The 13,120-nt window shown below is 39.6% G+C and overlaps 1 protein-coding gene across 1 annotated transcript in view; it reads right to left on the bottom strand.

Moving 5' to 3' along the window:
* Positions 1 to 11,637, bottom strand: part of OLFM3 (olfactomedin 3) — a gene marked incomplete at both ends in the record, with an annotated part of 58,248 nt that extends 46,611 nt beyond the window's left edge. Inside the window, one exon of the mRNA XM_084291270.1 lies at positions 11,569 to 11,637. Within this exon, the coding sequence (XP_084147396.1) occupies positions 11,569 to 11,637 (69 nt within the window). The remainder of the gene's footprint in view (positions 1 to 11,568) is intronic.
* Between the last annotated feature and the right edge of the window lie 1,483 nt (positions 11,638 to 13,120).

The raw sequence follows: 13,120 nt of genomic DNA, 5'->3' as shown, positions 1-13,120 counted from the left end.
ATGTCATTTGGCAGGACTATTCTTTCCACTGTTTGGTGTACTTAGTGCTTTTTTCACAGCGTGCCCACTGTTCAGAACAGTGTGCTGACTTACACCTGCCATCCTTCTTCCCATCACCAGCTATCACTGCATCACAGCCTGCTATTTAAGATTGATCTTGTAGTCTGCCCTATAGGGTAGTCAGATATCTCATATATTTGGCATTTATAATGCAGGCATTGTTCCAACAACATGCTTCAGAAGAAAAAATTTCTATGTGCCATGTGACAACTGAAGTAGCAAGAAAGTGTTTGAATGCATTTTTCTGCTAAACTGGCTTCCTAAGCTTGGGTTTTTGAGAGTGCTTGCAAGCTGTGAGCCTTAAGTATGCGCTATGGCTACAATGCCACATTGGACCAGTTACGGGCATTTCATCAGGCTGCCCTTGGACCTTGGTTTCAGTGGATGACCAACCTGAGGGGAGCTGCAAAGATGTCTCATTGCTCACAGGCCAGGTTGTCTCTGACTGATCAATGAACAAGTCAATCCTTTGGTGGAACCCTAAGCACTATTTAAAATAATCAAGGAGATTACTTAAGACATTTGTTAAGCTCGTGTTTAAATGGGTGGTGGTAGGTATGCTGATCATAAGTTCCTCCTCCTACGGTCACTGCTATTTTAAGCAGGCTTGTGTTAAAGCATGGCCTCCTCACAGCAACAAATATATATATTGGGGGCAGCGATACCCCGCCTGTCATGAGACATTTTAGTTTAACTGATATTAATTGGAGTAACAGTTTCAGAGTTTGGATACATGCCCTTGCAAGGATAGCTGAATGTCCTTCCAGTCCAAGGAACAAGTTATCAGATCAGTCTGTTTTGTCCTTTTTAAGTAAAATTAGACATGTATGGTGCATGAACCAGAATCAACATGAATTCTTGACATCTTGGGATGTCTTTCTTAGCTGCACTTACATGTAGCTCAGAAGGTTTGGTTTTAATTTTTATTAAAATAAATTTATTAAATAAATTAAGCACATGAAGTGACTTGGAGACAACTGGAGGAATTTGTCAAAACTTAACAAAATGCTTACGAGTCTCCTAAAACTGAAAAAGATCAAAAAAGATTCCTGGAAAATGAGGCCATCCTTTGAAGGCAACTGAATATAGCAGAAGCAAATGCTTAGCAGCTAAAAGGGCTTGTAAGGAACACGGCTGGTCAGACAACATTCCAAGATTGCAAACAAGGAGTATAACAGCATTCTGGAAGGTGAAGAAAGGAGAAAACTAAGGGCTTTGGTATGAAATTAACTAATAATAGCATATTTTGCACAGAGGAAGAAGAAGAAAACAGAAAAGAAGGATATCACTTGTAGTAGTAGTTTACATTCCTAAAAACTATGAATGTTTGGGAAACCAAAGATGAGATGATATGGCAAGTCTTCAGAACATTACCTGAAATACACGACAATGGATAAGAAAACAATGATATTTTAACAAGAAAAATATTGCCTAAGAGACTAATTTCTGGAGAGAGGGAAAATAATTAGCAAGTGAAAAGATAACATCAGTGCTTAAGAGTTAGGGTCAATTAAAACAGTCAAATCACACAGTACAAATGTTTTATGTCCAAGAATACTAATGAGAAGGAGAAGGTAAGCATTAGACAATACTTAATTGCATGTGCTTCAGGAAAATCCCCAAAGAGAAAAAAAAAAAAAAAGACTTCGTTTCTATTTAACAGAAGAATTGGGCAGTTAGGTCATATCAGGATTTTATCTTATTTTTTATTTATTATTATTATTATTAATAATTTTAATTTATTTTTATTTTTTATTATCCACCACTATTGTTACATTCATTTGGAAACTGATTTGTGGAAGCATTTGAGAAAACATTAACTGGTTGTTCATTTCCACTGTATGGAGATGAACTCAGTAACTTAACCTGCTTAACCTTACATCTTCATTTCTGCGGCATCCAGCCTCTCACAGGAATCAAAGCCTTGCTGATAGGAAGGCACCTCTGGATGTTGTCTAGAGCATGGTCAGCTAGAGCAGGTTGCTCAGGGCTCTGTCCAGTCAGGTTTTGAGTAGCTTCAAGGATGGTAACTCCACAGCCTTCCTGGACAGCCTGTTCCAGTATTTGATCACCCTCACAAATAAAAAGGAAATATTTTTTTGACGGAGCACCAGATTGAATTTAAAGTGTAGCTGCTGAAAGGCATGTTAAACATCATACCTGTGGGTGTTAAAAAGGAAGAAGGTTTATCCCTCAGATACTAGCCAGGAGATGGATTCCAAGTCTTAATACTGATTTACTGATGTGTGTCAGAATTATCTTCTATTGAATGAGTCAGAATGTTCAGTAAGAAATCTAAGATCTTTTTTTTTTTTAGCTCAAGATTTTATAGGAATGTTAGTAAAAAACGGGAGTTTTCAAAGTTGAATGAATCATTCAAAATTGTTTAGAAATAAACATATAGAGATATAGCTTCAACTGCATACTCCTAAATAAATCTCATTTCTAAATGGAAGAGAGCTATAAGCAAGAGCAATTTATTTTATTTTTGACAGTCACCTGTGAATATAATCTGAATACCAGTAGCATCTGTTAATTTTTTTCTTCTGTATACACAACAGAGGTGAACTTTACAATTAGTGTAGCTTTCTGACTTGTCAAATCTAAAGCTTAGCAAATCCGAATACTACAGCTACTGCCAGTATTACATCAAGATCCTTCTTTCATTTCCCCCAAAAGTTCAAGGCTCTCACTATTGCCTAGTCGCTTCTTGTACAGTGTGGTTGTATCAGAGACTTCTGCAGGGGTTTCTGTTTGCCCAGTGCAGAATTCCACAAACTATTTCCTGGTGACACCCACAAAAGCAAAGTTATTGGTCTGAAAGCAGGCTGAGTAACTGCTGTTCAATATAAATCAGTTACCAGAATAGCAACGATGCCCAAACTGAATAAAGTGAATATAACGTTGTAACTGACACTTTGAACAAGGTTTTTTGTGTATCTGAATAATAGACACTGATTTAAAAAGTAAATCAATGTGTGTATTAGGAAGGGTAATTCAAAAGAAAAGTATGTTGAATGATGCTGATTCCATAGGACATGTAATTTTACCTAGAAGCCAACAACCACAATTTTGAGCATTCTTTGAACAATGAAACTTATATTTTAAAATAATTCCTTGGCTAAGCTGAGGTGTCAGACTCAACTCTATTTTGCAGAAATCTTTTCTCCAAATAAGGTGTTTCCAACAAGCTCTCCATTTGTTGTCAGTTTGAGGACTATTTGTGCAGCGAGTGTTGTAAATAATGCATGAGGTCACAGTTCTCCAGGAATGTCAGAGCTTAGCAGTTCTGATTTTGTTGACTTTTTTTTTTTTTCCCCATTCATTTCTGCAGTAATCTTAATGATAGACTAATGTGATTATTACTTAATAACATTTTTTTCTTTATTAATTTAGTTGAAGCTTTTTGTCATGTCTGAGCTTATGTGACTTTTGTAATAGGATACCAGACTTAATTGTTAGTTGATTTCTCCTGATCTGAATTACCTATTAGATATGAAAAGTTCCCTACTTTATGCTTGGGAAGGATCTTGTTCGTTACTCTGCCTGATATGCATCTCAGGCATAAATACCTGCGATGACAGCAAATAACATTGATCTGAAATCTCATTATAAAGGCAAACCAGTCACCTGAATTTTTCATACCATCATCTATATGATAATTCATATCACACTCAAAAGTTAAGATACTTACCTTCAGGGCACAGAGCCGAAAGGACCTTTACTGTCTAAAACTAGAGGACAGCAGGATCTGTGGTCATGTTTAGTACAAGTACTATATATGTGCTCTTGCAATGGCAAGGTTGAAGAATTAGCCAGCTCTTGCTAATATGCAAGAAAACAAGAAAAGCAAGGAACAAAACAAAAAAAAAATAGGAAAAAAACACCCTCCAGCATTACATGGCTTAGTAAATTATGATATGTAAGAGAGATCTTGCCTTTAAGACAATTTCTTTGTAATTTTTCTGCCAAGCTCACATGCCATGGCCTCTGGAAATTTTATGACCATGCAAACAGAATGAATGTCATAAGTACGATCCTGTGTATCTTTAGAATTATTAAAAAGCTGAGAATAGTGGAGAATAGTGAAAAAGAAGACCATATCTCCCTTCTAAAAAGGGTAGTGCTGTGTAGATTTAGTGCCTTAAAATGGACAATGAAAGGTCTGATGAGTTTGGTGAAGTAGAGGTGGAACAGGGATGGGTCAGGAGGTGATGCTGGGCCTAGGGCAATTTGCAGTGTGGTGTTGCTGGGGAACTTCAGCTCTTAAGAACTTGGATTCAATGATGGGTTAACAATAGATAATTTGAAAATAATGGTCTGCCACTAAGCTACAACTAATGGGCTGTCTTTACCTCTACAAAATAAGAACAATGAAATGCCTATTCAGTTCAGGGAGAATAGATCTGGTTCACTTGGACCCAGACCAGCCAAAAATGAAAGCAAATTACTGATAGCTCACATTGAAAAGCAGGTAAATTTCACTACAAAATTACATCTAATCTGAGAAAGCTAAAGCTAGTTGTTGGAATCGTAGTCTGTACTCCGTGTATTGTTTGTTTCTTGGTAAAGTATCTTGGTGTTACAGCTACACTGTTTACTTCGTATTTTCTTGGAAAAGTCTCAATACCGTATATTGAAAATGCTCAGAATCTTATTAGAAGGTGGATTTGTTAGAATACTGTGTAAAAGGCTACATGGAAAAATGAATACGAAAAAAATAATTGCAGTACTGAGGCTGGGACTTGCACAGAACAGGAGTTCTAAACAAACAAACAAACAAAAAACCAATGGGTTCATTAAAATATCTTTAAACTGCATTTTTTAATAACATGCACCAATAGTTTAACATTATTTACAGTGTAGTGATAGGCACTTAATTGTAGAGCTCACGAAGATGCAGTCCTCTGAGCAGAATCTTTTCCACTTGTTCTACCTGTTCCCCTTCCCTTATGAGTTACGTAACAGCTGCAGGAGGATGTTAACAGTATTTCCCCAAACCACAGGAGTGAAGTGGGTTACTTGCTTCCAGCATTTGCTTAAGCTATTGTTCTGCTGATGAACATATGTTTTTCAGTGAAGTAATAAATAGAAGGAATAAAAAGATTAAATCTGCATTCCACAGTTGCAAGGATTTGTTTGGTTAGATGGCAGCGCAGCAGGCAGATGACTTTGTTCTTGAAGGAACTGAAGGATGAAAAAATTACATTTGTGTTATTTGGGGCTGCTTGTAGTGGTTTAATTTAAGTGAGAAAGGCTCAGAAGGGGGGTCAGAATATTAAAATTATTTAATTTTTTTCTTGAGGAAGAAGTTTTAATAGATACTGGATGTTTTGTGAATAATTTCGTATTATATTTTTCTTTTCTGTGGGAAAAAAAAAAGTACATAAAGTGCATACAGAAGCAGCTAGGTAAGAGTTTACAAAATTCCATATCTGCAGGCCTGGTATTTCCTATGCAGCCTCCTTTTGGCTATAACTGAAGTTCCAAGTTATGATTGTTTAGTGAGTTATGACAAACATGCCTGGCTGTTTCTTTTGCTTTTGTGATAAGTCAGCTTCTGTCATGAAATTGAAGAGGGTATAGGACAGTATGGAAAAGCATATAGTATGTGTGATACCACAATGAAACTTCAAGGAATCAAATTTCTGGGTATACCCGTGTAGCCATCATTAACAGAGTTCTGTCCTTAATGTTAACTGCTTATACCACCAACATTTTGTGTTCACTGTCACCTTCTTCTCTAAGTATGGAAGTTGTGTGGTGTGTTGAGTTCATCAATATGAATCACTCATATTGTGAGAAAAAATATTAGGAAACTATTTCTAGAAGGTGGTCAGTAAAAATGAAGGCTACGGGTCATTTAGTTTTAGTCTACACAGAGCTAGCTAGACAAATGGTAACAATTTCCTTTGTCCAGTACATACAACGCATGGTATTTCCCTGTTAATAAAAAATCTTTTAGTACTGCTCCCAACAGGGATAAGATAATCTGTGTTACTGTAAATACGGTTACATGCATGTTTTATTTGCATATTAAACAAGTTATCTGCTGGCCAGTAGTCCAGTTTGCCACAAAACAAGTTTAAAAACACTGAGAAGTGAGTAATAAAAGCAGGGCACAGTAACAAAGGGCCTTATAATTTAGCATTCTGGTGTCCTTTCAGGCAGAGACATGAATTCTCTAATTTCAGATAAACCAAGGTTTGACCTTAAACACCTTTAATGACAGGAATAAAACAAAGACACTAAAAATAGTAACATTTTTGAAATAGTTTCAAGTGTTCTGATAAATTATGCTGCTGATAGGAGTGCAATTACCTTTAAGATTGTAACCACTAATGAAAATAACTGAAGCTGCAGTCCATGCTCGGAGTGAAGTGTCTCTGATTTCTCTATGCTCCAACATAACACGTAACATCCGAGTTCACTCTCCTTTATTCTGAGATACATCTCTCAACACTGTGCTCAACTTTAAGAAACAATCTAAGAATTGTCCTAGGCTTCACCATCACCCAGACATTGTAATGTGAATTTTAAATTCCCAGAGGCAAATGCTCCCTTAACTTGTCATGCTGGATTCCTTCATCTTGAATTAATTTTATCCCCTTTATCTCAGCCTGTGAAAGGTATCAAGTGGCCATCAGTGGTGGATCAGCGTCCTTCAGATAAATAGATAATGTCGTAATCAGAATTGTTAAAGTTGCAACTTTTTATCAATTTCTGAATAAGAGTTCTACGCAAAGTTGTACACCTTTGCACTTTTGTTTTACTAATATTCTTACTTCTTGGATAAGATGTGCCATTCTTTGCAGTTAATAGGCAGTGTACCCTAGAGCAAATATGACGAACAGAAGAATCGACTTTATGAATGGCTGGTAAAGATAATTTAGTACTGAAGTAAGAGGAGTTATGTCCTCTAGAAAATGTATTTCTTTCTAGTATTAGGAAAAATTCCCAGTTGACTGAATAAAGGAATGGCTAAGATATTTATCATCCATTTTTTCTTCTTAGCAAACTCACCAAAAACATCATTAATGCCAAGACTAAGTATATGAAGATTGATGTTGTGCACTTCAAGGGTTCTTAAGAGATCCCCTTGTGAACACATTAAGATCGTTACCTCTTAGAAAAATAAAAAGTCAGTAAAAAAAAGCTGAAGGAGGCAGATTCGGAGCTGTCATATTTTGAAAAAGATTTTTTTGAAAAATGACGGTCAGATCAGGTGAACAGCAAATTGTTCTGTTCTGCAGGTGCACCAAGTGCACATTTATTAGCTGACCATGTGGAAAGTAGTACACATGACCTCATTATGCTAAACAAGTACAACATAAGCTCTTTGATCTTCTTTGGGCATTCTTGAAGTAGATAAAAACATCTAACTCTTGAATGTTTTTCTATCTGTAAAGCTGTCTATCTGTTCCTGCATGCTGGCATTCTCCTTTGTGGAAAGAGTTCTGTATTTAAACCCAGGCACACAAAGTCCTCACTTCTCTCAATTTCATCTTAGACAAGAAATCTACTGCCCTGTGAAGTGAAGCAGTACAACAGATTGATGTTCTGGTGAAAGGTGGTCTTCAAAATACTATTGCTGCAAAGATTTACACAAGGATTTTTAAATTTTACCTGGTTTTCAGTGAAGATCCAGTAAGAATGCTGAAGCGATGCCCTGAAGCATTTGTGTCATACTAAAGTATTGAAAAAGGGTATTTCAGTGCCCAAAGTAAACTGGAGCTTCTCTGAGGATTTCCTGTTCATTTCTTAATAGGTCTCTTAAGAATTGCAAGGATTCGAACTGGAAATTTATAATTGCTCAATCTGTAGGAAACTAGAAACACATTTTTAGAGTTATAGCTGGGTGTTGTTTCAACAGCTATTAAACTGCATTTCTGCAAACCGTTACCCATTGACTGAAGTTACTGGACTGCGAGTAACAAATCTGGGAGAAGACATAGGACACAGACAGCTCTGGACTGCTCTTCATTGGTTTTGAATCATGTTGCTCAGAAATGTTAAAGCAAGAGTTGACCATATATATTCAGCAATGCTTTATTTAGAGCATTCTTAAATCCTGTAGGTTAAATAATTCTATATGATTTTCATATTGACTAGTGAACAATACTGTGGAAAACAGTGTTAATTAATTTCCAAAAAGATAATGAGATTTCCACACAATTTTGCGCTGTATTATAGTACTATGACTCAGTATTTCCAACAAAAATTGTGTATTACGGTAACCCTTGTTTGTACATAATATCCTTGTTATACACTCTCACAGCAGAGATGAATTAGCTTATACTCTGAAGCAGCATTAAAGTAATGCACTCTTCCTACAAACAAGTTCTGTTGATCTCTGGGAAAAAGAAGGATTTTAGCAGCTAGTTGTGTAGTCTGCTGATACGTGAAAATTGTGGATTTTTGAAATCTAGAAACATGGCTGTTCCAAAGATCAAACTGCAGAAGGTATGGGTGCACTCAAAAACAGTTAACTTTTCAAATTTGCTTTTTTTTTTTTTTTTTTTTTATGTTAATGTTCCCAAAGATCCTATTATCGCAAGCAGTGAACATAGACAACAGATGCTTTTTGCAACTGTCCTTAATGATATTACACATAGCTCCTGTTTGGGACTGGACCCACCAGTCTTCCTTTGAAACACTTCTTTTGGCAAAGTTCAAAGACTAGAAGCCCACCAGGTGTAGGATATACAACCATTATAAAAGTTAAAGGCATAAATTTTATCGACTGCATTGAAAAATACCTATTTTCAGATCTGTTTAAATCTTCAAAAATCAAACTTAAAAAACAGCATCTAGACTTGGCAACCTGCTGAGCTTGTTCCCTGTCTGGTGCAGCATTACATTACTCTAAAATGCTCACTTGGTTATACTGCTGTGGTTATTTGGGTGTAGCGATCAAGTGATGGCCACCAAAATAACACTTACAAAAGAAGTCCACTTTGTGTACTATGAAGGTCATTTCAGAAAACTCCAGGCTTGCAGAAAAGCAGCACAGAGATGCCATCTAGCAGTAACTCTTAGAAATTTCCTAGTACTTAATAGTTCATTCTTTCAAGATACTGCTTTTGAGTGTAGGAGAAAGGAAAGATTTTATATTCCAAGTCTTTTTATATAGTTGGCTTCCTGCTGAATATCTAATCATCCTGCTGGAAATAAAACTTTACTGAAACACATTATAATGAATAATTTCCTTGTATTTTTCAGTATAAATACAGAGCAAAATTAGAATCAAATTAACAGATGTGACATTTTAATAAGTGTCTTAAAATTGATATTCTACAATTAGCATTAAGAGTATTTAAAATTAATCAGTAGTGAGCTGTCTTCCATTTGTTAAAGGCTAATTTCCAGAGCAGGTCAATATTCTACATCAAGCTTAGCAGAAAAAAAGAAATAAAAATACAACATGGGCAATAAATTACTGCAATTGAAATAAAATTTTAATGTGCCAGAAATTTAAGAATAAACTATACATATTTTTAGCATATATTACCATAAGATGGCAATACTTAAATACTTTACAATGAGTAGATAACACAGTAAGTTTAGCATAAAAGCCCTGTCATAGTAAGAGTGCCTGTGGACAACAGTCTTTAAAGTCAGTGAGCTAGTTCTAAATCAAAGCTTTTTTTTTTTTTTTTTTTTTGCTTTTTTTCTTTTCCTGGAAATTTTTAAAAGTAATAGATGAGTTACAGAAACTATTACTTTATTACTTAGATATTATGCAGAACATTAATAGGAATGTACTGTGGCATGCTTTGAAACATCTGTCATGATTTATTTTCATTTGTGTGTGTCAAGGGCATCTAAAAAGTTGTGTCTAGTCATGAGCATGTTGCACAATTATTTGTAAAAGAAGGAAATAATCACCTCATTGTTTCCTATGACTAATTTCACGTAATATATTTGCTTCCAAACCTGCAGGGCAGAACATTGTTATGCCATTTAGCATAAAGTAAGCTAAATACCTGAGGATTACTTCCATTTTTAAAGTGATTTCAATCATAACTTGTATTTATTTGCTGAAAACAAACAAACAAAACCAAACCCACAGACCTTGTATTCATTTTGCATACATCATTTTTCACAGAAATACGTCAACAAAACTCAGCTATCATCTGTCATCTATATGTGGCACCTTTTCATATGCTTAATGTGGAGCAGTATCTTAATCAAGGATCTGAATAACCATTTGTTCTCCTGTTTTAATTTCTGAAAACCCAATTTATCTCTGATAAAAAGCAGACTTGGATTAAGGGGCTCTTGTTTTTACATATTCTTAAGGACTTTAGAGCTTCTGGCTCATGACCTCTTCACGGAGTTAAAAGGGCCTGCAACGAACATTTTAATATCCCTGAAAATGTCACACACAGCAATGACTAAAAGGCCATTTTTCTGCCCTCTGCACAGTGTGCCACAGCAAAAAGGACTAGAAGCAAAGTTTCAGAGATAATTTATGCCGTTCCATTCCAGTGGTGCATCCTGCTTTTCAGGGCTAGATGGTAACAGACACCTACAATGGAACATTTCTTCCCAGTGTTGTTATGGGGCATATCTCTGACACCTAAACTAAGCAAAATCCTGCCAGCTGAAGCTCATTCGCTTCATTAGTGGTTTTACTCTTCTGTGGATAGACAGTGATACAAATTGTGTTTATCCTGTCTTCAGGCAGCCTCTTTGCCTGCAACAGATCTAAGTGTACCAGAAGACAGCAATGACTGGAAACCTGTGCTTGCAGTGTGGCCATGTGCTCGGGCTCACACAGATGAGGAGCTCCTGTTCCCCGCCTGATACGAGTCTCTTTGCAGAGCACAGCGATAGCCGATGCTGTCAAATAGCTGCTATTTAATAACATATGGGTATAATTCATTATTAGCTGATGTTATTAATCATATATCATCTCCTTTTATGTTGTCACCGTATCTTATGATTCCTGCAGCTGTAAATCTGTTTTTCACCGAATTGCTTATTAAGTTCCGTCTTTATATTTTCGTAGCAGGAACACCCTTTTCATGCTGTTGGAAATCCCGTGCGTATTTTATACGACTAATTCAATTATCTAAAAGGGAAAACCAAACTGTCAGAAGAGCCAAATCCCGTCTCGTGGGGCTGCCTGGCACCCGAGCGGTGCCGCGGGGGGGACATTCACCCGCACGGCTTTACCGACCGCGGCACGGCGGAGCGGGCTGCTGGGGGGATGGCCGCAGTGCCCCGCCATCCTCTCCCTCTCCTCACTTTGTTAGGAGGCGGCTGGCAAGGCGTGAGCTCCCGCAGCGCCGCAGGCCCGCCGGGTCCTGCCCATCGCGGAGATTTAAGCGGCGCAGCAGCGGTTCTGCTCCTCAGCCCCCTCCTCCAGACCCGCCCCGGCCAGGCGCACCGCCGGGGCTTCGGCACCTGCCCCGGGGGAGCCCGGGGCCGCTCCTGCTGCCGCGATCCCCCCCGCCCCGGCCCGCCGAGCCCTGTCGGCCGCGGCCCCCGGCCGGCTCCTACCTGGGCAGGGTGCAGGGCGGCCAGCAGGGACAGCAGCAGGAGCCTGGGGACGCTGCCGGGCGCCCGCATCCTGGCGCCGGGGCCGCCTCGCCGCACCGCACCGCGCCTCGCCTCACGCCGCTCCCTCACGCCGCTCCCCCCGCGGGCACCGCGCCTCCCGCCGCAGCCCGAGTGGAAGCGGCGGCGGCAGCGGCAGCCGCCCGGGGGCCGCTCATTCCGCGGGCGGGCGAGGACGGCGCTGCCCGTGGTGCCGGAGCGGCTCCGCTGCCCTGCCCCGGCCCGCCCCCGGCCCGCCCCGGCCCGCCCCTCCGCCAAACTTCGCGCCCGGGAGGCGGCGGCAAGGATGCGACATCATGGCTGCCGCCCGCCCGCTGCCCGCCCGCCTCAGGCGCCCCCTCGCGGGGCGGCTCCTGCGCAGAGGAGCCTGTGGCAGCGCCGTCCTGTAACAAAGCGCTGGTAACATGGGTCACAATTGTAATTAGTTTCCCGCACAGCACTCAAGTTCACGGCCCATAGTCGGCATAATCTTAGGTTTCATGCGTTAGTGGTTCTCAGGCAGGCTGGGGCACGCCTGAGGTGCAGCTGGAGAGCAGCCCCTGACCCCTCGCTCCGCTTCACCCGGGGGCTGCCCGAGGTGGCTGCCAGAGCCCCGAAGGGGCTGCAGCGCCCCCAGGAAACCAGCACAGCGGGGTGCCCAGAGGCCTCGGGGTGTCCCCTGCTGTGCTTTCTCAAGGACTTCTCTCCGACAACTGTTACTGGTATTCGTTAATTTTAAATATCTGTTTTATATACATACAATACTGAGTTCACTTTTTAAATCTGATTCGGCTAGAGAATTTAAGCCTAGGTGGTCATCAGAAAAAGTGAGTCTCCCTACTCGCTTCATCCTAGTAGTTGAGGACCAGGAAACATTTCTTCATTCTCTCCCCACAGCTCTATCCTACAGCAGCAATTCTAAATGCTGTTGTGAACTTAACAGTATTTGCTGTTCTGTTTGAAAGAGCCCCGGGTCCTGGATGCGGTGTAAGATTTACTAGCTTTTATTAAAACACATACAGCGGTTCCAGTATTCAGTGGTAGCAGACATCCTTCTCTTCACCAAAACCAACCTGAGGGTAATTTAAGTACTCACAGAGAGGAAATAAACTTGGAACTGTAAGATGTCATCTTTTCTGAGGGATTGGCACATTTTTACTACTGGGGGCTGATTGAAAAGGAAAAGTTTCCATATTTTCCTATTACAGTGTGATTGGAGCACCATTCCTCTCTCTTTAGGAACCTGCAGGAGGCTTCCTTTTCATCTTCCCATGAAAGGAGAGGAAGAAACAGCTGCTAACTGGGGACTGAGCTCCTGTGTGCAGGCAGTAGAAACAGTAAGTAGGTAGAGGATTATTTGGCTGAGTCCCCATTGTTTTGGTTTGATTTGGTTTTATCAGTTGGGGTCGTAGGAAGTGAAACGAAAAGAAGCTCCTTTTGTATTAGGCTTGGTATTAAGATTAAAGAGGAGAGAAGGGAATTGATTCAGGGAAACTAATAAGACAGATCTGTCACT

Source organism: Netta rufina (genome assembly GCF_964035555.1).
Source record: "Netta rufina genome assembly, chromosome: 8".
In the NCBI taxonomy this organism is placed as follows: Eukaryota; Metazoa; Chordata; class Aves; order Anseriformes; family Anatidae; genus Netta; species Netta rufina.
The sequence above is the reverse complement of the archived record's forward strand: the minus strand, read 5'-3'. Positions and strand labels throughout refer to the sequence as shown.